At 31.9% G+C, this 23,827-nt stretch overlaps 1 protein-coding gene across 1 annotated transcript in view; it reads right to left on the bottom strand.

Moving 5' to 3' along the window:
- Window positions 1-23,827, bottom strand: part of LOC145327067 (uncharacterized) — a 147,289-nt gene that overhangs the window by 49,378 nt on the left and 74,084 nt on the right. The window contains exons 26-34 of the mRNA XM_080170588.1: window positions 15,262-15,307; window positions 14,551-14,611; window positions 13,320-13,483; window positions 12,783-12,975; window positions 12,442-12,507; window positions 11,938-12,149; window positions 10,738-10,781; window positions 8,454-8,507; window positions 1,526-1,643 (exon numbers count right to left, since the gene is read on the bottom strand). Of these exons, the coding sequence (XP_080026714.1) occupies window positions 1,526-1,643; window positions 8,454-8,507; window positions 10,738-10,781; window positions 11,938-12,149; window positions 12,442-12,507; window positions 12,783-12,975; window positions 13,320-13,483; window positions 14,551-14,611; window positions 15,262-15,307 (958 nt within the window). The remainder of the gene's footprint in view (window positions 1-1,525; window positions 1,644-8,453; window positions 8,508-10,737; window positions 10,782-11,937; window positions 12,150-12,441; window positions 12,508-12,782; window positions 12,976-13,319; window positions 13,484-14,550; window positions 14,612-15,261; window positions 15,308-23,827) is intronic.

Raw genomic sequence — 23,827 nt, 5'->3', positions numbered from 1 at the left:
ACAGCTAACCTATAATTCAGGTCTGTCCGTACGTCCATAATTACCTTTTAGAGAATCGACTGTTAATCTATTCCACAATTATGGCGTTTCTCAAGCGCCCTTCAATTCCCATCCCACGCCTTTATTTTTTTAATAAATTGAAGCCAGAGGTATTTTTTTTTAAAAATCTTGAAAGGCTACCCTGTACCTAATTAAACCTAACCTAACATGATCTCAAATAAAGCACACTAAAAACTATCCTCCTTTGTTTAAAAGTTTATTTCAAAATAAAATAGGGGTGCTGTACACAACTAGGCACTATAAAAGAAAACACCTAAAATTTTTTATCCATTTGGATTAATTTTAAGTTTTTAAAAGCCACAGCAACTTAGTTTAACAGTCCAATCACAGCCAGCCGCTGACAATAAGGACGGCTACAGGCACTGCTTGTATTAAGTTTTAACAGAAAATTGATGAACAATATTATTCTTGTACAACGATGGTTCAGCTTTTCTATAAAATATTTATTAATTACAAGCTTCCGCATAAGATTCAATAAAAAAAAACAAGGATAAAAACATCCTAAAGTAGAAAAGGTAATAAATCTAACACAATTTTAAAAGACAAATGGAAAAAGTAAGTTATTTATAAATGTTCATAGCAAATTCAGCATTCTATCTTATCTAATAGCCCAGAGAAGAATTTAAAAAAAAGTTTTATTCATATTTTTTATGATAATATAATTATCTGATCAGTCAATAAATTGTTAATGAGTATATATACATATGTGCTGAAATATCTTAATATGCTAGGAGAAAATTATTATCTCCACATTTTCTCATAAAATTTAATGGGATTTGCCACATAGAGGATATCCTTATGTAAAAATAACGGGATCTCTGTCTATCTGTCTGTTTGTACCGAAGTTTCTCGCTAGCCTCTAAATCGATACGGTTCTCCTTTACAGTGTAGCTTCTCAAGGTCCAGGGCAGGTTTTTAACAGGTTTCCACCAAAAAATCATTTTTTTTTTACAAAAGTAGTGCCTATTAGTTATTTGTTCTTGTTGTAACTGATCTTAACATTGATTTGAAAGAAAACATTTTACGTTCTGCTAGAGGAGTCTAGGGGAGTAGCCGCTAGATATCTTATAAAATGTAACTTTCTATAAAAAAAAACACATCTATTGGAGGTGGGGGGGGGGGGGGTGGGCTTAAACAACCCTCTTATTGCAAAGCGTGTGGATGGTAGCTTGTAATTTTGAGAAGTCGAGCCTCTACTTTTAATTTTAGTTTAAAAAAGAAAAAAATAGGATTGTTTTCTTTTTTGAGTTGGTAGGGGTATTTTTTTATAGGCAAATTCTCTTGAAAGGTGTCCTCCCCCAAATTAATTATAAAACCTTCTTAGACCTATAAGAACTAGGAACTATATCGATTTTTAGCGAGATAATTTGCAACACGCCTAGAGACACACAGACAGACATCCTGTTACTTAAAAAAAGATTAAATTTCCTGTAACAGAAACTCTAGTACATATTGATATTATTACCTGTCTTAGTAGTCCATTATTTAGTTTTTCCATGGATTTGATGCTGGCGGGTCCAGTTCCCAGGTTGTATCTGAGCTCCAGCCGTCCCGCCACCAGGGCTATGGCAAAATACTGGTTCCTAAAATTGTATACTATAATACAGGTTGTATCTAAGCTCCAGCCGTCCCGCTACCAGGGCTATGGCAAAATACTGGTCCCTAAAATTATATCACATAATACAGGTTGTGCAATAGCTGTCTTTAGTGCTTTCGCAAAATATATGTCACTGCGTTTGGCTTACATGTTCTATTGACGTCATAGTAGAGGGAAAGGGAAGGGGGTAAGAAACCCCCTGGAAAAGAGATGGGTAATGGTATAGGGTATTTTATGACGTAAATAAAATAGGCACGTCAAAAGTGGTGACATCTATCCCTATTTTGTTAGGGCACTATAGACTGCTAAGGTAGAACAGGTTTATCTATCCGTCTATATGGATGAAGATTAAAATCTTGCTAGGGTCCTGATCCATTCTTTTTTATTTATAAAACATACTAAAGGAAGGTTTGATAGAGGGCACCAACACCCTTCCAAAAGAAAGTGCCCCTGGAAAAAAATATATCATTAAGTTCTTATTACAAATAACAAGTGTAAATCTAAAGTTGAGTATCGACCCCCCCGCACACACACTTCCCTCAAAGCCTCTAGGGGCGTAGCCGATAATTTTCCATATTCTTAAATTATAAAAGTTTTACCATAAAAAGAAGGAGAAATCATTGAAATAAGAATATCATTACCAACTTTTTAATATTTCCTTTATAAATTCCATGTTTAACTTTCTGACTGTTATTAGAGTCAACATAATAATATACCCTGTTTCGGGGCCGGGGTGTAAAGGGCTTTTAAAATTTTTATGACAGATGGGAGGTTCATAATATGATAAAATCTGTAATAGAAAAAACGGAAAATCAGCGGCCAAAAAAATCGCCTTTTTACAAAAATAGAAAAAGTTATGATTAAAAAAACAAATTAGGTCTTTTGTCATTATGTTAAAAATATGTCAGTCATTACCATTTCTACTAGATGCTGTAGGAAGTATATAGTCGACTTCAATTATTAAAGTTCTATGTCACAGTATTACTTACAGGAAATTAAAAAATTTAGCATTCTAAAGATGCTACCTTAATAATCTTTGTCGACTGTATACCTTTCGTAAAAAGAAGTCGTGACTGATGTAATATCGACATGCTATTTTCTAAATGGTAAGAAAATTGTCGACAGACCAACAGCATCATGACTGTATGATACACAGTTTAACAGGATAGTTAATAGTTATTTCTGGAAGGGAGGGCACATAGGGCTGCTTGTGCTTATTACACCAGTTCCTAAAGTTTTGTAACAACATTATTAAACGCGAAGCTTTTCTATAATTAGGGTAGGTCAGTCCGTACGTCTGTAACGGATAGCTATTTTCGTTAATTTAGGCATGTTAGAATTGTCTTATCGATTTTAAACTTTGCATCGTGATTCCTGTAGTAGTTAGGTGCGATTTAAAAAGCGTAGAAACTCAATAATCGTTACCAGAATGTCCATATGTCCATTTTAAACATATTGTTTTTTAACTTTTTTAACAACAAATTTGTATGTGATAAAATCATCCGATTATTGTGAATTTTGGAATAATGATTCATAGGACAACAATGTACAATGTTATAAACAAAGCATCTCTATAATCAAGTCCTAAAAACGTAAGTATGTCCTTAAACATTATCCTATATTTCTGCAGTTTTTTAACAAATTTAATTAAAATTTTGATTCGACATTTATACAATTATGTTCTGATTTTTCAGTTCTGACACACTGCAAGTATAAATGTTCGTTTGTCCTACCATTTCAGAGCTTCGCTTTTATGAATGTTGGTTATCCTTGTTTTTTATTGAATTTTGATTGGTTGATTATTAAATATAGTGGCCATACGTTTCATACTTTAATTGTAATCTACAGAAGGGGTAATTATGTGCATCATCTTTGGGGATATACATCAATTCACCGGCCATTGTCTTATCCCTTCAGATCCCTGTATTTATTTTGTTTTTAGGCATAATGTTCGCCCATTGAACTGGTATTTTGCAACAACTTTGCCCATTTCAAAGCTAAAACTTTACAATAAAAACAATATATGTTTATGATAATTTTTATCTTTTTATGCATGTTCTGAAAAAAAAAACATTTTTACAATAATTGATTAGGATTCTACAGTATCTACACGTTATATGTTATAGTCTGTAAGTGCACAGATTTTAACAATGTGATTTATATTCTAAACATCATATGATATACTAAAAATAGATACATGTCAAAAAATTCTTAAATTGACTGATAAATTTTCCCAAGAAAAGAGCAAATTTTTTATACACCTCCTTAATTTCATGGTTGTATTAGAGTAAAACACTTGTGGGAAGAAGAATTAAATAACTGTATCTCCTTATCAGAATGTCCTTGTGCCGACTCTCATTTGGGTCATTGAAAATCAACCAATGGCGTCGATGATATTAACACACCCAAGTAGCAGGAAACAATTTGGTAGCAGACGGAAAAGGTCATTGAAAAAAGGAGGGAGGTAGTTATCTGTATATACAACTATACTGTAGATCTGTGGGGTTTGTGACTTTTTTACTTGATATCCTCTAACAAAAGATTCATCTTTGTTCATTTGTATAACTTATTTGTGAACACAAAATCTGTGGGACTATTCATTAATGTTTACTAATGAATAGTCCCACAGATATTTCATTCACAAACATTACTTCACTGAAACACACTTCATCGTTTGCAATATTTGAATCCAGATTAGCTTCCAGCACACATATTACAAAATAAGTATGAACATCCAATTTTTGAGGCACGTAGCTAGGATAGAACTATAAGAATCTGGGATATTCAGACAGGTGCACGAATATCCCAGATTCCTATAGTACTATCCTAACTTCTAGATACAACCAGATTATCATCAAGTTGTGGACTAAATACAGATTTTGTGAGATCAGTCATTTCATTTAACTTCTCATTTTTTGTTGACATGAATACATACATAGTAAATATTTTCCTTTGTTCACATTTACTATATGTGTATCAACGAATTACAAAGCAATAATATCTGGATCTAAATGGAACTCATTGGTGATTGCAATATCTGTAGGACTGTTCTATCTTTTTAAAGATAATTGTCCACCCTTGGTGCTACCTGTACCTGTAACTAATATACCATCACAGTTACATGGTACATTAGTTACAGGGACGAGCAGAACCAAGTGAATAATGCTTAATGCAGTATAAATGTAAGGATGTGAAGCCAGGGTTTCTGTTAACCTTCTCGCAAATGTACAAAGTGTCATAAAAATGAGGGACTATCCATGTCCTTTTTAGGGGTTTTCTTTCCCCCTTCTTCTCTCATCTCCCTCATTTGTATGACGTCACATGGCTGATATTTTATACACTTTGTAACAGTAACCCTGGCTTCACTTCCATCAATTTACAACTTGTTCATTTTCTTTTTGCCAGGGACGCTGATGTTCTTCTCTATGTAGGTCTTATTAGCGTTCTTTCCCACTAAGGACAGTTAAATGACTAGAAAGATTAACAATTCAAGTTTATCTCATTTTCAGTTATATATTTAATTTTTCTCTTATCATTAAAGATAAGAGATCAACTGAAAATTTATTGCCCATTTCTTCTCTAATTTCCGAAGTTGTACAGCAGATAACCCAACTATTGCAATCGCTTTTTTAAGCTACTCCGGTCAAAGGGAGAAGCGATATAAATATGTATAAACATTTATACCTTATACATTCAAAATTTCAATTTTTCAAATTTTGATTTTCTTTTTAAGTTTGAAGCTTTTTTAGCTAGTAGTAAATATTGAGATAGGATGAGGGTGCTATGTACACAATAGGAAACTAAGATTCAGTTGAACAGATAAGAATTTATAAATTTTCATGGCAGTTAGACAATAAAAATCACATGTTATCCGTTGTAATTTATGTTTGTTTATGTATTTAATATTGCATTCCGGAAGGGAGGTAAAGTTAGGATCTTTATTTTACTATTTCCCAAAATTTTAAAATGATGTTTTATTATTCGTTGGATTAACAACTTTGGTGGCTTTATAGTGAATTTTAATTTGTTAGTTCATTAAGTTGAGTGTTAAAACGTTTCAACCACTAGTTGTAATCTACAGAATGGGTAATTTGTGTATCATCATTGGAGATTTATAAAATTTAATTGGCCATTGTCTTATCCTTTTAGATCCCTGTACTTTGCATCAGTAATAAGTAGGAGTACATAGGAAAATGTGTTAAATTCAGAATCATATTTGCCCAAAAAAGATACATCATAATTACTATTTTCTATATATTTCTTTTCTATAACAACGGAACATCCGCTCTTTAACTCACTTTGTCCGTTTGTATGTCTATCCGTGATTTTTTCGCTTCTTACTGATATTACAAAAAGTAAAGTAACAAATGTTTTACTCTTTCCTAAATATTATGTTATACTAATGTATATATATTGTTCTATTTGACAGCACAAATTCATTTATTCTAAAAATCTTTGCATTACACACATTGAGTTGAAAAAGGACAAAGAATAAACTTTGATATATCTTTGGGGTAGAAGCTTATTTATGATTTTTGTTTGTTTTAATAGGAACAAACCCAGGGAGGAGGGGGATGGGGCAATTTGGAATCAAATATAACTGGAATCCAATGTTTTTTAATCATGTTATCTCAGTCGTTGGCTTTGTGTTCTAGATAAAATTAGAAGTGTTCAAACCTTTCAACCAATGATTCAAATAAAAGAAGGGGCATTTTTGTTTATCAAAATTGGGACTGTACTTCAATTTACCTCCATTGGCCTATAACCTAAGATGTCTTGTGCATTTTTTTGTAAGGATTAAAATCAGCTAAGATTTATCAACTTACTGACGAAGCCCAATCTGTCCCACTTTTGAGCAAGACGATTCCTAAATGACGTCATATAAAGGGAAAAGAAAAAGGGAAGGGGGGGGGGGGAGAAAATCTCTTCAAAAGAGATGGGAGAAAAGGGAATCGTCTTGCTCAAAAGTGGGACAGATTGGCCTTCGTCATTACTAAAAAGTATTCTAATTTGGAGAAAAAATATAATACTATATCAAATTTACCAAAAACTAAACATGTATACTTTATTTTCGATTATACTGGACCCTAAAAAGTGGGCATGGGTTTTGTCCTTATTTTGTTGGTTCTATTCCTCTGTGTTGTATGAATGTCTGTGTGTACTTTATTGATACAATTGTAATATAAGATAATCTTATGTACATGTACTGTAGGGGTTAAACTTTTCGGATAGTGTACATAATAACATATATCTTACGAGCGGCTACGGCCCTATAGGCCATTAGGGGCACTTAATATAAGAAATGGGAGGAAAGTTGACCCTTCACTTAAGTTTTTTTTTTAAATGTGGGGGTGGGTTGAATGTTGTTTTCTAGTGGCGAATAATCTTGAAAGGGTAAAGTTACCCTTCCCCTAAAAAAATTTCTTGGACCTATAAGAAGCTTAATATTGTAAATAAGGATGAAAACATCCATAAGTAGCCAAGCTCAAAAAAATGTTGAAGTGATATTAGGAAAAAATTTAATATAGAGCAGTAACATACAATAAACATGAAACTTGGTAAAATAGGGAAATAAAGAAACCTTTGCAATCACGCAACCTGTAAACCTTAAAAATCTAGGAATCGATATAGCACCGCAATAAATAGACAAATCTTAATGAAACTTGGTGGAAAAGTGTAGAATATGAGCAAATTCAATCCCAATCCCTGACAATTTCAGCCGTCAATCCTGAAAAGGAGTAGAGAAAATCACGAAAACCTAAAAATCTATGAATCTATCTAGCATTCATATTTATTGACAAATCTAAACAAACTTGGTGTAAATATGTAGAATGTAAAATTAATTAATCCCTGAAAATTTTAGCCCTCTATCTTGAAAAGGAGTTGAGAAAATCGTGAAAACGTAAAAATCTAGGAATCGACCTAGCACCCTAAATAACAGAAAGATGGACAAAACAGTGTATATATTAGATGGACATAAATAATGGGAATCTTCACCAAAATTTCAGCCGTCTATCTTTTATAGGAGCTGAGAAAATCACGGTTCCCCAAAAACGTTTCTTACGGACAGGCGGACATTTCAAATTAAAGAGTAGCTTCGCTGCTAAAAAGATCTATATCGGTTAAGCGGTTAGGGAGATCCTTTCCTACGTATTTACAGAGAGATAACCTGTTTCTTTTATAAATTGATAAATAGTTTTTGTTATATTTCCAGTATCAACTATAAATGTATACTTTCAATTGATCCCTTGAATAATCCCAAACAACTTTATTCTGGCTTTGTTTACTTTTTGTATTAAGATAAATTATTTCCATGCAAGCTAGCAGTATGTGGTGATTTTCCTCAAAGTCCCTAGCGAGCACCAACCCCCCTCTTTCGATTCCTTTTTTTAATAAGACGGAGGGGGAGTTTTTTTCTTTATTTCTTTCTCCTGCGGTGATACCGTGTACCCAATATTACTAACCTATTAAGGAGGTGGGAGGGGGGATTTTCTTTGTTCGACTAGGTACTTTGAGGAAAAACGCACAGAAAGATGTTATTAAACCTTTCTTTAGATTCATAAACGTATAAAAAAAACGACTTACATATTTCACAAAGTAAATATATAAAGAGTAAACAAGGATGGCAACATTCATAAAGGCGATTCTTAACAAATCTAGATTACAAATTGATTCTTTTGAAACAATGGTTGTTTACAAGTACATTTATCTACAACACTTTGAGTGTTTTTTATATATTCATTACTGTAATACAGTTTACTGTTCTATCTAATCTCTTCTAATAGATAATATTTACCTTTGAAAATCACCTTGCCAGAGTAGCAGCGAATTAGCTTCTCGAGTTCTAAATCTAAACAAGAACAATTTTATTACAAGGAATGTTAATTTACTTTTCAGTAAAATCACCAAAACCTCTCATGTCCGCTGGATTAAGACCAGTTCTCAGCCATACTGAAATATCATGTGTAGCATAGTAATACTGACAATTTTTCAAGAAAAATAAAGTGAAACTTGTAACATAAATACCAGTCTTGCTAGCCCAGGACATCGGCCCCTCGGGCTAACAAAAATGGTTTTAATCTTGTAATTTTCATTTCAGATCCGCGAAAAGCTGTCTATAATAATTTAATTTGGAATTTAAAAGAAGGTTATCAAAATACATTATTGAACAATAAGAATTAATGACTCTAATGGACTCATATTATCATAGAGTTTCAAATTTTAAAACTTTTCCCCTTCATGTAAAGAAATTTTTTAAGGAATATACAAGAGTTTTATAGCTGACCGAATATGTTCAGAAAATTTTCTTTATTTTTAATTAACAATGTTTCCAAGATAGACAAACAAGAAAGGAAAAAGATTATCTAAAGGACATACTTTCACTTATTCTAATCAATGTAAACCTAAGCTTTGTAAAATTGGTGGTGTTTAAACTAAACTTTGATATATATTAAAGCTTCTAGATTATATTAAAGGTCTATATTAGCAGGAGAAATAGGAAATTCTTTAAAAAAAAACGAATTAAATCATCAAACTCCCCTAAAGTAAATCTTACAGATAACCAACCCATTTATTATGCGACCTTTGTCTGGAAATTCTCACTTTACATGGTAATAAGTTACACCAGTTTAAAAACCAAGGCATTTTCCTAATGATTTGACAATGTTTTTAATCAAAGCCCATAATAGACACTAAAATGTAAAAATCTGAATTATGTAGTCTATCTTTATTCAGTTAATGTATAAAATATAAATGTCTAGATTTGCAAAAAAAAAATACTTTGCAGACAACAATTGCGAAACAACTTTTTTTAGTCTCTATTAAATAATTCATGTCAACACTAATAAGGGAATTATATTCTTAGAAATACTTATAAAAAGTTGGGGTAACATAAACGTTTCTTACTTTGAATATAAAATGTTACAACCTTATGCTGCTATTTCAGACGTATGACATTTCCTAGAAAAATGTTCTTCTAAATCTAACAACCTAAGCATAAATTCCCCATAATAAAAACCACAAAGGTGAAAGAACAAATTTAATATTTACTGAAAACAGAACTTATATTGATTAATCTGTTAATATTTCTTTTATTAGACCCATAACCACCTAACTGTATGGCATCTAACCCTTTACCTTTTGGACGCATTCCATAAAGAGTCTGTTTAGCGCTGCAACCACCCCTCTAATTTTGAAATCAATCGAAAATAAAGAATTTTTTGTTTGTTTCTTTATTATTTTACTTTAGCACAGGTTAAGTTACATTATATTGTGTACTAGGAATCCCTGCTGGGTTAGTCATAAGATAAAATTATCACCCCCTCCCCTCTTTTTAATTTTAAAATAATGGAGGGGTTCCAGTGCTCAACGGCCACTTTAGGGGAAAGCACCAAATCTTATTTTGAGAACAAGTGTTCAAAACTGTGTATAAATGCAAAATAAAAGTAAAAACAATGAGAAAGTCCAAGTTATAAAAGTTTGGGTCAAACTGTCAAAACTTTGCTTTCTTTATCTTGTCATGTTTATTAATTACAATAAACACTGCAAAAAAAACTGAAAAACTTCTTATGGCTTTTTTAGCAAGGTTAAGTATCCAAAAAGTAATAATTTTCTTTTTTTGTTGTTGAATGTTCTTTATCAATCTTAAAAATATAATTAAACAACATCTACTAGTTATTTTCAGAATATTTCACTTAAGTTTTCAATTCATTATTCTAAAATAAAAGCAGAACAATTGTATAAGTTTCTAAAAATCGTTTGACAAGAAGAGTAAGGAACATACCAGTTTAAATACCCTTTCTTTTCTTTAAAGTTTACCAGACTCTAAAGTCAAATTTCATGTAAAGACCTTGCAGGGGAATCAATTTACTGTTCTTTGTCCAAACCCTGAATCTCTAAGACATGTTTTGAAAAAAAGAATTGAAGTAATGCAGGTACGTCCAGAGGGGGGGGGGGTATAGGGGTTATACCCCCCCCCGCATCACAAATGAAAAAGTTTTGACCTCCTGGGAGTAATGAATATTTATATATAAACGCTTTGATAATATGAAGGTGATTAGAAATAAGAAATTATTTCTTACTTGATTGTTATGTTCTGTTTCTTTCCAGGACTGTGATCCAAAACCTAAAATATGAAATATGAAAACTTTTTATAAAAAAATTGATCTTAAACCATTTTGGTTAGCATCAAAAACAAAATTAGTTGTATTTTCATACTATTATTTATGAATGTTGATCTTAAATCATAGGTTAAAATAAAAAGCATAGTTTATTGTATTTTTATACTATTGAAGGCTAAAAAAGAAGATTGACAGCTAAATTAGTTGACTTCGAAAATCCGCCAATAAAAAAAGAGAATATCGTCATTAAACATGCATGACAAACCAGTATTGCTACGAAACCGATTTATATCCTCTTCAATATATAGCATCATAATACAGACAATTTTCCAAGAATATTAAAATAAAAATGATAAAAAATGTAGACTCAGGCAAATCGGGGCTAACAAAAATGGTTTTAATCTTATAATTTTTCATTTTAATATCCGCAGAAAGCTGTCTGTAATATGATGAGAAAAAGAACTACAAATTAAATCATAGTGAATAGGCTTGAATTAAATAACAATTCGATTTTGGACTGTAATTACTAATTAATCAGCCAGTATAGCTTATAAACCTATTAATATCCGTTGGATTAGAATTAGTTCTCAGCCATACTGAAAAATCATGTATATCAACAGATATTAATAGGTTTAGAAGCCATACTATTATTATAAAAACAACGCGTCGATAATACTTATAGCTATAATAAAAATGATTTTTTTTGTACAGGAACCCCAAAATTATTTATTAGACTTAGCGCTAAAACAAATATTTGTTGTAATGAATTAACACGAAATTAAATTGTTAATGAAGACAATTAAAATTAACGATGCACCTACTAGATTAATTAATTTTGTAATCAGTCAAATACATTTCATAGAAACGTAGCCACTCTATATATAAGTAACCAGTATCTGGCTGTTTGCATGTCTGTCATTTCCTCTTTTTACTTTATTCATGCATTTCAGTTGTTTACCATCCTCGGAAAATGTAAAAGTGCTATTGCAATAATAATGCCAAACAAGTAATTTTCTTTAATGTAATGTGAAATTAATTCTTTGGCAATCTAAGGGCACTAACTCAAATAGTGGTATACAGCTTTACTGTAGAAACTGAGTAAGTCAGTGAGGAGGCAGTTACTTATAGAGATGCGACGAATCTAAAGATTTTTTGTTTAACCTTTTTATTAAGCTGCATCCAGCTATTTCCATCCATAGTCAGAATATTTCCAGAACATATGGTCTGCTTCAACACAGGCTTCATTGTGGTTGTAGTTGTTGTAGTAGTAGTAGTTGTAGTTGTTGTTGTAGTAGTGGTTGTAGTAGTTGTTGTAGTGGTTGTTGTTGTAGTTGTTGTAGTAGTAGTAGTGGTAGTTGTTGTTGTAGACGCAGCTAAAACAATATATTTAGAAAAATCTTCTTAAATTGTTAAAAAAATCCTCTAAAGATGATTTTTTAAATTTTCGAAGATTTTTTGTTTGATAAATAAATCTATGAATTACTAAATATGTATAACCAAGACAACTAAGTGGATCCAGTGTTGGGGTCTATTTTCGTCTGCTGGTTAATTGATTTCTGTTTTTTTTTACAGCAACTTGGCTGTGTTAATATTTCCGACGCTTTTAGTTGATATTGAAAGACCCAATTTAAGTTGAAGGAAATTAAATCTATGTTATAGACTTACATGTTGTAGATTCCGAGGTTGAACTACTCACAGACACCTTTACTAATCCATCAGAAAATTCATCATCTAAAATTGTTAAATTTTGTTAAATACTCCTTATATAAAAGTAACAGGATGGATGCCTTTCTGTCTATCTAAGGCTGTCTGTTTGTGTGTACCGCAGAATCTTGCTAATCACCCCTTTACAGTATGCTGGGAAGGTTTACAAATATTGTGGGGTAGGGTACAACCACCCTCCAAAAAAATTCACCCACAGAATAAAAATGAGCCTCAATGAACACTTTGTTAAAAAAGATTCTTTAAAACTAAAATTAAAAGTGGTTGGGTCGACTTCTACGTACCTGTAGATTCTGTAAATCCATCCTGCGGGCCAAAGCTGCCAGTTGAAAACGGAAACAGGAATTTGTTTTCATAATCATAATCTTCGTAATCATCATTGTCTTCAGTGTTGATACTATTGACTCCATCATCGTTAAGATTATCACCAATGTCAGCGTTGGATGTTGACTGTTCAACAGTAACAATACTGGAACTCTGAATCATACACTTCATTAGCATTTTACCATTTTTTAGGGCGATTTTGTCATAAAAGAAGTATGTATCAAAACTAGTAAAAAATATGTGTATCATTTTTGCGCATTTTCACAGTAGCTTTTGATAGTTTAGGTTAGGTCGGGTAAATGTTTATAATTGCCCCGCATGATCATGAAATAAGTGAAAAGCTACTGTGTAAATACGACAAAACCCACTACCTCGTTTCCTTTCCATGATACAAATATTTGTTATAAAATAAGTTATTAAATTTAAAAACAAAATTATCTTTTTATACAAACAGAGTAGCTTTGCTACTAAAAACAAATGTTAAGTAAAGAAGTTGCCTGAGTTGTTGATACTGAAGTAGTAGAAGTAGTTGTTGACATGGTTGTTGTTGAAGTCGTTGTAGTAGTTGTAGTTGTTGAAGTGGTGGATGGTGTTGTTAATACTGGGGTGGTTGTAGACTCATGGGTGGATCTGATAGCTCGGGTTGTTGTCGTTACAATTACTGGAAAAATCAATTTATACCACGAAAGATTTTCCAGTATATCAATAATACAAAGTAGCTTGATGTCTGTCTGTCCGTCCGTCCGTCCGTCTGAAGCTTAAGATCTCGGTAACCACAGAACCGATCGAAATCTACTCTTCTGGGTATATACCTATTGATCCTGTGGTGGTTTTAAGCTATTTTCTTGGGGGGTGGGGGGACACCCCCAACCCACCAAAAAATGAAATTCCTTCCCCCCCCCCTTCAAAAAAAATTAGGGGAGGGGGAGAGTATGGTTTGCAGCACCCGAATTTTTTTATTTTTTTAAAACTACCTCATGGGGCAAGTCCCTAGAGGCTAGGGGCAAAGCCGCTAGTATACTATAAAGTAATATGATGTCTATTAAAGTATGTCTTCGTTAAGATCTTTTAAATGGCTTAATATCATGTTTCATTATTTTCTGGGATTGTTTAAGGCACTTGGACATTATAAGGAAAGAGTAAATTCTGTAACTAATCGCAAAAGTGCTAAAACGATACCAAGCCCTTATTCTTAATTTAGGCATATTATAATTGTAATTTTTTCTATTTTGAACTTGGCATAATAATTCTTGTAACAGTTAGGTATAATCTAGAAAGCAATTGTACAAAGACAAAAAAAATTAAAACTCTATTCTTATAAAAAATTGGGGGATGCTGTACGTATTGGTGCAAAAAATGGGGACAATTTTTAAATTGATTTGACGGGGCTGTTTATTTACGTCACAAGTGAGGGGAAAGAAAAGGGAAGGAGGAAAGAAACCCCCTAGAAAAGAGATGGGGGTATGACGTCACACGCCAAAATAATTTGAAATTTGTCCCCATTTTTTGCACCAATACGTACAGCATCCCATTTCTAACCCCTGCGGGGGGCTCTAACCCTGCGGGACCAATTGCCTAACCCTGTGGGGCAATCGTTTAACCCAATATAACCTAACCGTTTTTTGAGATGATCCACCTAAAATAACCTATCAAAACCCACTTGAGAAATACGACGAATAGCATCTTAAGGGGCGTTTCCACGAAAGGGACTATTTCCAAAATTTATACCTGGGTCCTGCGGACTTGAGGGACTGGCAGACGTTGTTATGCTTCCCAACCCAGGAGCATCATATAAAAGAAAATAACAATTTATATTTTTCATTTCAGAAAAATATTTGATATTATATATTTGAAAAGGGTTAGAAAACCTAGGATTTTGAAATGATTTTAGATTAAAGAAATAATTTTCCTTTTCTTCCTTTATTTTTAAAACTCCCAAAGGGGTGGGAACATTCCTCTACAGCATGTAATTTTCATTCTGTGCTTATTTATCTCATCGTTTTATAGACAGCTTTCTGTAAATATTAAAACGAAACATTTTAAGATTAATAACAGTTTTGTTAGCCCATGCTTACAAAACAGGTATTATTTTATGATTTTTATTTTGATGTTCGTGGAAAATTGTCTTCAATACTATGTTACTAATTACCAGTTACAGTCTCTCTGAAAAGTGAAATTAGGCAAGGACTTCCAAGGGGGAGGGTAAAGGGGATTTTTCAATTTTACCCCCCCCCCAAAAAAAAAAAAAAAAAATTACCCCCATCCCCCTTAACAAAATTTTACCCCCCCCCCCCCAATAAAAAAAGCTTAGACGTCCTTGAAATTAGGTGTTGTTACAAAAATTACATCATTTAATCACATATTATGTTTCTAACTTTCTAGAAGTATAAATTGGGTTTAAACTGCCAACTGTAAAAGTGTTTATGAAAATAAATCTACCTTTATAATATTAGTTGTTTGAGATGCAACGTTATATTCCATTTTCCTAAAAAACAAAACAGTTTAAGAATGTTAATAACAATATTTATTTAATATAAAATTTTAATATTTTAGCGCAGCTACAATACAATTAGGACATGTTTGTATGTTCTTCCGATTGTCTGAATGACATTTAACTTTTTCAACAGCCCAAAAACATAGACAAACACCCTATGATATTATTTGCTATATGTTTTAATTTTATGACATTAAGAAAAGATTTTCCATTACGGCTTCGAAACAGATTAATATCGGTTGGATTATGAAAAATCATGTATAGAAGCGTATAACAGAAAATTTTCCACGAATATTAAAATATAGATCATAAATTACCAGTTTTGTGTTAATCTTATAATTCTATATTCTAATATCCGCGGAAAATTGTCTCCATTTTGCTAATATTTATTGTTATTTAACTTTAATTTCTCCGATTCTACATAAAGTTTTTCTTGTCATATTGTATAATAGGATTATCAGAAGTGTATTTTATAAATCTACATAAATTTAGATTATTATAATCTTTTTAAAATATTTATTTATACAATAAAGTACAAGATGATAAATTAACTATTTTTATTATTTAAAAATATATTCTATATTTTTTAGCCACAGCTTAATAAAATACAACTTCTGGGAGATTTATAATCATTGGTGAAAAAGTTTGGACACTGCAAGTGTAAAGCAACCCACCAAGCCTTTTTTAAAAATCTTAAATTTTTAAGCAAACGAATCAGATAATTTTATGTTATAGAATAAAACTATCAAACTTTGAAATAAGGCAATCAAAATTTCTATATGTCAAATCAATTGACCGACAAAGGTTAAATGTCACAAAGCACAGAGTACGTGTTTGAGCCAGGTAGTAAGGGGACATTGGACTGTTAATACACTAGTCTCCAAAAGTTTTATAAAAACGTTTTATTATTTCTTACCGAACAACCTTGGGGACTTATTTGAATTTTGATTGGGTGGTTCCTTGGTTCCAAATGTTAAATCTACTAATTGTAATCTACATAAGGGGTAATTTTTGCATAATCATTGGGGATGCATATCTATTTATTATACATTCTCGTATCCCTTTAGATCCCTATGTTTGAGCACTGATAACCCTCTCTTCCTTTTTAGAAAAATGGTAGTTTTGTTTGTTTGTTTATTACGTTAGGTCAGGTTAGTTATATTTGGAACTGGGTAGCTAAAGGCTCCCCGCAGGCTTTAGGCCAATGAAAAAAATACCACCTCATCTCATACAAAAACAGACACATTAGCAGATTTTCTCGTGTGCTAAAAGACATTAATTTAAAATTCTAAGTGAATTATTTTAAGGAGAGGAGATAAAATTTCTATAGACCTAGTAAATCCTCGATAATTGATTATTTGATCTTTAAATGCTTTTAATGGAATATTTTACACAGAAAAGAGATAAATAATTTTAAAAGAAATTTGGCCAAAATAAATAGGACAATTTAATTAGCGTATTTGGCATTTTTTATTGCAGAAAAGACAATTCAAAAGAGTAAATGTTTATATTGACCAAGATAAGCATTAGAACTGATTATAAGACTCATTAGGATTGGCTTTTTTTGATCATAGTCGTTGACGTAGGAGGCTAATATTCCTTACTTTTTGATGCATGTAATAAAAAATCCCAGAGAGGTAAGTGAGAATTAGTACTCAATGGGGTATCCCTCTCCAGTTTTTTGTTTAGGAATGAATATTTTTTGCCCAAGGGAATAAATGATGGAGCGATAGCGTTCTGACAGTTTTTTCAAAGTCGGGAAAGTCTATCGAATGGAAAAGGTTTGAAACCGATAGAACATTTCTTTATACTATAACATATTTTAAAGAAATGAGTTATTTAAGCATAAAAATGTTACCTCAGGGAAAAAAATGACTACCTCCGGGAAATAATTGACTACCTCCGGGAAATAATATTTTTAATGTCAAATAAAAACACAACAGTGAAAAAAATGAAAATTAAATGAAAAAACGTTTTATGATTTTATTCAAGAAATTATTTGCTAACATCACCTTTTTGTTGCAATAGAATGTTATTTAAGCAAACAAAATTTAGCATAAATGGATATTTAAATCCCTCGGGATTAAATGATGAGCTAACGCTCGATCATTTAATACCTTTTTAATTTTTTAAAAATATTTTAGAAAAAAAATCTTCTAACAAAAAAAAATTATCATAATCCAAGATGGCGTCAATACATGTAAAATAATATTTTCAAAACAAAAAATTAAAACTTGAATATCTTTTTTCACAGATTGAATTTCAAAAATCGGTCTGACAGTTTTTCCAAAGTCAGTATGATCTATCGAATGAAAAAGGTTTGAAACTGATAGAACATTCCATTGCAAAAAACGCGATATTCAGTTTGTTTAAATATTCAATTAATTAGGTTTTTTCAAGAATTTCATGTGTGTGAAAATTTTTTGAGCGTGGGAACCATTTAATTTTCATTTAAATGGTACATATGATTTTCATTTAAATTCATTTTTAGGACCCGTGGGAACTTTTTTTTAGTGTGGGAACCATTTAATTTTCATTGAATTTCATTTTTTGGAAGTGTGGGAAAAAACAAGAGAAAAAATATGTTTTAGTATAAAGAAATGTTCTATCAGTTTCAAACCTTTTTCATTCGATAGATCATACTGACTTTGGAAAAACTGTCAGACCGATTTTTGAAATTCAATCTGTGAAAAAAGATATTCAAGTTTTAATTTTTTGTTTTGAAAATATTATTTTACATGTATTGACGCCATCTTGGATTATGATAATTTTTTTTTGTTAGAAGATTTTTTTTCTAAAATATTTTTAAAAAATTAACTTTTTACAATAAAAAAATCAGATCTACTGCAGTTCATGGTAAAATATTGCTGGTAACGAATGCTTCCTGTTTCCTGGCAATGTTAGAAGATTCCTGGATCTAGCATAACAAGAATTTTTCTGGAGCCACCAATGTTTAACTTTCCTGGTTGCCAGCAATTTATGCATATTCCTGGCCACTGCCATGTTTGGAATATTCCTGTTAAAAAGCAATATTTCCCTTTTTAATTCCAACTTCCCTTTTATTACACTTACCCCTCAATTAGAGGTTGATAAAATTCACACAACTCAAAAGTGGCTATTTTGGCATGTTTGTCTGATATGGTGGGGGGTGGGAGGGTAGTGGTGTTTGTCTGTTTTAATTGAGGGAGTTAGGAAATGCTATAAATAATATTGCTACGCTCTGATACAATTCACAGTATTAGTTAAAAACCTAAAACTGATCAAATGTAAATAATGAATTAGAGAGGGGGGGGGGGGGGGACTGAGACAAATATCATAAAAATAAAAAATTCCTTATTTCTGATTTTTATCAACAGTTAATAATACAACGTTTACGTAGGTGTAAAAAGTAACAATATAAAAGTAGTCAGGAAAAACTTTAAGGTTAATAGGTCCTGGGAAGGTTTTTAACTATTTTGGTTGATTTGAGGGTATCATCCACAATCCTCCTAAGATAAACCGCCACTAGATATTATTATAATTTTTTGGTTTATCGGTTAGCAAGATCCCTCTGAGTACAAAGACAGTCAAACACACACAAAAGCGGACACCCTGTTACTTATAAATAAGTATGAAACTCATTATGTAATTGTAACTTACTTTTCCTAAATATTTTACTTTAAATTATAATCCTTCGCTACTTTATATTGTAGATTATAGCAGTTGCGCCCCTAGCATCATGAGGCTCCGTTTTAAATTGATAGAAAGGGGGCAGAAAATAGCCTAAAACTATCATGTGACCTTCTGAAACTTCTCTAAAATGAAGAACTCAATCGAATCAGTGGTTAGTGAGATCTTAATTGAAAAAAAAAATATTGCTATATTGTCAACCTTGCTTGCTTGAGTTTACAAAGCATAAAAAGGAGGGAAGATAATTTGAATTTAAAACACCCGCCAAAAGTATCAGAGATTGAAATTTAAAAATGGGTAACCAATTAGCTTTTTTTGTCAAGAGGTTACGTTATCTTAACTCGAATACCCACCAATTAAAACCCTGTATTTTATAAGACGAAATAAAAATGCCATTCAAATTTTGGCACGAAAGTGTTCTTTCCCGTAAAGTTTATACAGCCTCACAGGCGTTAATTGAATTTAAAAACTCGCGCTATGAAATTTTGGCGCGAATTTAATCATATGTGTGTAAAGGTTTATTGATTTAAATTTGAAAGTCTAAAAAAGAGAGGAAATAGAATAATTTAAAATAAAGATCTCCCGCCATAATCTAATTACTTACATGGTTTCATGGTCTGTACGTCACAGTTACGCCACTCTTTTTGTTTATTTAGGCTAGAATTGTTGGCGTTATCCTCATAGAATTTTTTTTTTCAATTTTGATCCCCTCTCCCTGGCCGCGGCACTTTTTTATAATTAGGTTAGTTTAGGTTATAGGGGCTAGTATTAAGTTTTGGTATCTATAGGCGTTCAAGTTTGTTGGTTTTACTGTTGGATTTCAGAGCCTCACTTAGAAAAAAAATAATTTATCAATACGATGAAAATTACGAATTTATCTCCCCCACTTTTCAATATATTATAAAATAAAAAGGCGCGCCAAAATTTTGGCGCGAAATTGGATATGAAGATAGAAACAGGTAAATGTAGTAAAGATCCAACTCTCCTATATCCTTCCCCCACCTTTATTAATAAAATAATTGAAGCAACTGTCCCTTATTAATCATTGCTGTTTACCCCCTGAGAAAATGTGATAAGGGGTATGGGGTAAAAACTCCTGTAAGCCAGTAATCATCTCTCATTGCTGGTAACCTGGAAAATTTGCAGATTGCCAGCTAACAGGAACCTAGGATTTAGGGGAATATGCGTGCTGCTGGATCCAGGTATCTTGTAATATTGCCAGGAACCAGGAAGCATTCGTTACCAGCAATATTTTACCATGAACTGCAGTAGATCCAAAAAATCTTTGAACTTGAATTGACCAATAATTCAAAGATTTTTTCTCTTTGATTTGGAAGATTTTTTATGATTTTTATTTTTAATGTCAAATAAAAACACAACAGTGAAAAAAATGAAAATTAAATGAAAAAACGTTTTATGATTTTATTCAAGAAATTATTTGCTAACATCACCTTTTTGTTGCAATAGAATGTTATTTAAGCAAACAAAATTTAGCATAAATGGATATTTAAATCCCTCGGGATTAAATGATGAGCTAACGCTCGATCATTTAATACCTTGGGATTTAAATATCCATTTATGCTAAATTTTGTTTGCTTAAATAACTCATTTCTTTATACTAAAACATATTTTTTCTCCTGTTTTTTCCCACACTTCCAAAAAATGAAATTCAATGAAAATTAAATGGTTCTCACGTTAAAAAAATTTTCTCACAGGTCCCAAAAATGAATTTAAATGAAAATCATATGTACCATTTAAATCAAAATAAATGGTTCCCACATTATAAAAATTTTCCCACGCTTGGCATACTTGAAAAATGCTAAATAAATGGACATTTAAACAAACCAATGATCGCGTTTTTTGCAATGGAATGAATATTTACATCCACTATTTAAGGGGTCGTTTATATGAGAATGTATTATTACTTGGATGTTGCACCAGTTGGCTAAAATAATGATACCTCAATTCCAGATCCATTACCCAAACCCCTCCCTTTTACTGGATAAACAAAATGACCAATAATTGAGGTTCATATTAGCAAGTTCAATTGAAGACAAATTTTCCCCTTTTAATATATCCATGTGTATATATCTATTGAACTAACATTGAAATAACTTATTACCAGAATACTTTTCTATACTTGTGATCTAACTAGTATATTTAATGGATTTTCAGTGCATAAAATTGGATTTCAAACAATTAAATTCAATTGCTGAACAAATTTACAGACTTAAATCTTTTTAAATACAAACACAAACTGACTTAATTGAATATTTTATAGAATTAAATCTTTTCAAATGCCAAATTAAACTGGCTTAATTGAATATTTTTACAGACTGAAATCTTTTAACCGTCAAAATATAATTGAAATCTAAAGCAAATAAAGTTAGGCTACAAAATTAGCTCTATAGATAATTTTTTAGTGAAAAGAAATAAAACAATGATGACAAAATCCATAAAAGCAAAGCTTTGAAACTGTAGAACAAACAAACAATGTAGAGTGCCAGAACTGAATCAGCAGATTATAAAATAAAAGTCTTAACAAAATTGTAATTAAATTTGTTAAAAACTGCATAAATACATGATAATGTTTAGGGACATACTTACATTTTTAAGACTTGATTATTGAGTTGCTTCGCTTTTAACATTGTACCACGTTGTTATAGAAATAAAAATTCCAAAAATAAAATGAAAAGGATAATTTAAATCACATATAACAATTTTGTCAAACAGGTTAAAAATCATAATGTTGTAAATGTACGTACAGACATTCTGGTAATGATTATAGAGTTACTACGATTTTTAAATTATACCTAACATAACTACTACAGTAATCACAATGCCAAGCTTAAAATCGATAGAACAATTCTAACATACAAGAATGAAATCAAAATAAAATGAATAATTCTCTCCTATGTTCCTATCTCTCCTGCAGACAAGGATGAAATCAATATAGAATGATTAATTCTCTCCTATGTACCTATCCCTGGGCCCCCCTGTCCTGCAGACAAGGATGAAATCAATATAAAATGAATAATTCTCTCCTATGTTCCTATCTCTCCAGGGTCCCCCTGTCCTGCAGACAAGGATGAAATCAATATAGAATGATTAATTATCTCCTATGTACCTATCCCTGGGTCCCCCTGTCCTGCAGACAAGGATGAAATCAATATAGAATGATTAATTCTCTCCTATGTACCTATCCCTGGGCCCCTCTGTCCTGCAGACAAGGATGAAATCAATATAGAATGATTAATTCTCTCCTATATCCCTATCCCTGGGTCCCCCTGTCCTGCAGACAAGGATGAAATCAATATAGAATGATTAATTCTCATTATGTACCTATTCCTGGGCCCCTCTGTCCTGCAGACAAGGATGAAATCAATATAGAATGATTAATTCTCTCCTATATCCCTATCCCTGGGTCCCCCTGTCCTGCAGACAAGGATGAAATCAATATAGAATGATTAATTCTCATTATGTACCTATTCCTGGGCCCCTCTGTCCTGCAGACAAGGATGAAATCAATATAGAATTATTAATTCTCTCCTATATCCCTATCCCTGGGTCCCCCTGTCCTGCAGACAAGGATGAAATCAATATAGAATGATTAATTCTCTCCTATATCCCTATCCCTGGGTCCCCCTGTCCTGCAGACAAGGATGAAATCAATATAGAATGATTAATTCTCTCCTATATCCCTATCCCTGGGTCCCCCTGTCCTGCAGACAAGGATGAAATCAATATAGAATGATTAATTCTCTCCTATGTACCTATTCCTGGGCCCCTCTGTCCTGCAGACAAGGATGAAATCAATATAGAATGATTAATTCTCTCCTATGTACCTATCTCTGGGTCCCTCTGTCCTGCAGACAAGGATGAAATCAATATAGAATGATTAATTCTCTCCTATGTACCTATCCCTCCAGGGTCCCTCTGTCCTGCAGACAAGGATAAAATCAATATAGAATGATTAATTCTCTCCTATGTACCTATTCCTGGGCCCCTCTGTCCTGCAGACAAGGATGAAATCAATATAGAATGATTAATTCTCTCCTATGTACCTATCTCTGAGTCCCCCTGTCATGCAGACAAGGATGAAATCAATATAGAATGATTAATTCTCTCCTATGTACCTATCCCAAGGTCCCCCTGTCCTGCAGACAAGGATGAAATCAATATAGAATGATTAATTCTCCCATAAAACTTTTCATTTCCGACCATTAACCGGGGATAAGCATTCTTAAGGACACGGCTAGGTGTTCAAAAATTGTCAACAAAATATTTTTCAGATTTATGTGTTTTTATGTGCACTTAATACCTCTTAAATGACTCACTAATACATTCTAATGATCTTTTATTTCAGAAAATTGTCTAAAATTAAGTCATTCTAAAAAAATATGAACCTTTTTTTCTAGACGAAATTTTGTTCTTTGTCACTGTTTTGTCTCCATATATATTAGAGAGAATTATTAGAGTGATAGTATACGAGGACAATACATCATTAATTATGATAATCAAAATTAGCCGTTGTTTGGGTTATAATTATGGGTTGATAAGTTTTTAAACTGTTCTAACAAATTGAGATTAAATATTAGTCTCCAAAGTTTAAACTGACAAATAAGAGAAAAATCATATATATAAATTTGAGTACCAGTATAATTTGCAATACAATTATCTGTATATGTACATATTAAGTAATCTATATCAAATAAAGTTTGAATGTGTCCTGCAATACCCCAAGAACTGCTGGGCATGTTCAAGGATAGCAATACATAACAGTAATTAAAACTAAATTTGAAGTATGGTTATTACACACTCCGGGGAACCCCTAAAAGCCAA

The sequence above is a fragment of the Acartia tonsa genome, chromosome 8, assembly GCF_053477335.1.
Source record: "Acartia tonsa isolate MP-2025a chromosome 8, ASM5347733v1, whole genome shotgun sequence".
NCBI lineage: Eukaryota > Metazoa > Arthropoda > Copepoda > Calanoida > Acartiidae > Acartia > Acartia tonsa.
The sequence above is the reverse complement of the archived record's forward strand: the minus strand, read 5'-3'. Positions and strand labels throughout refer to the sequence as shown.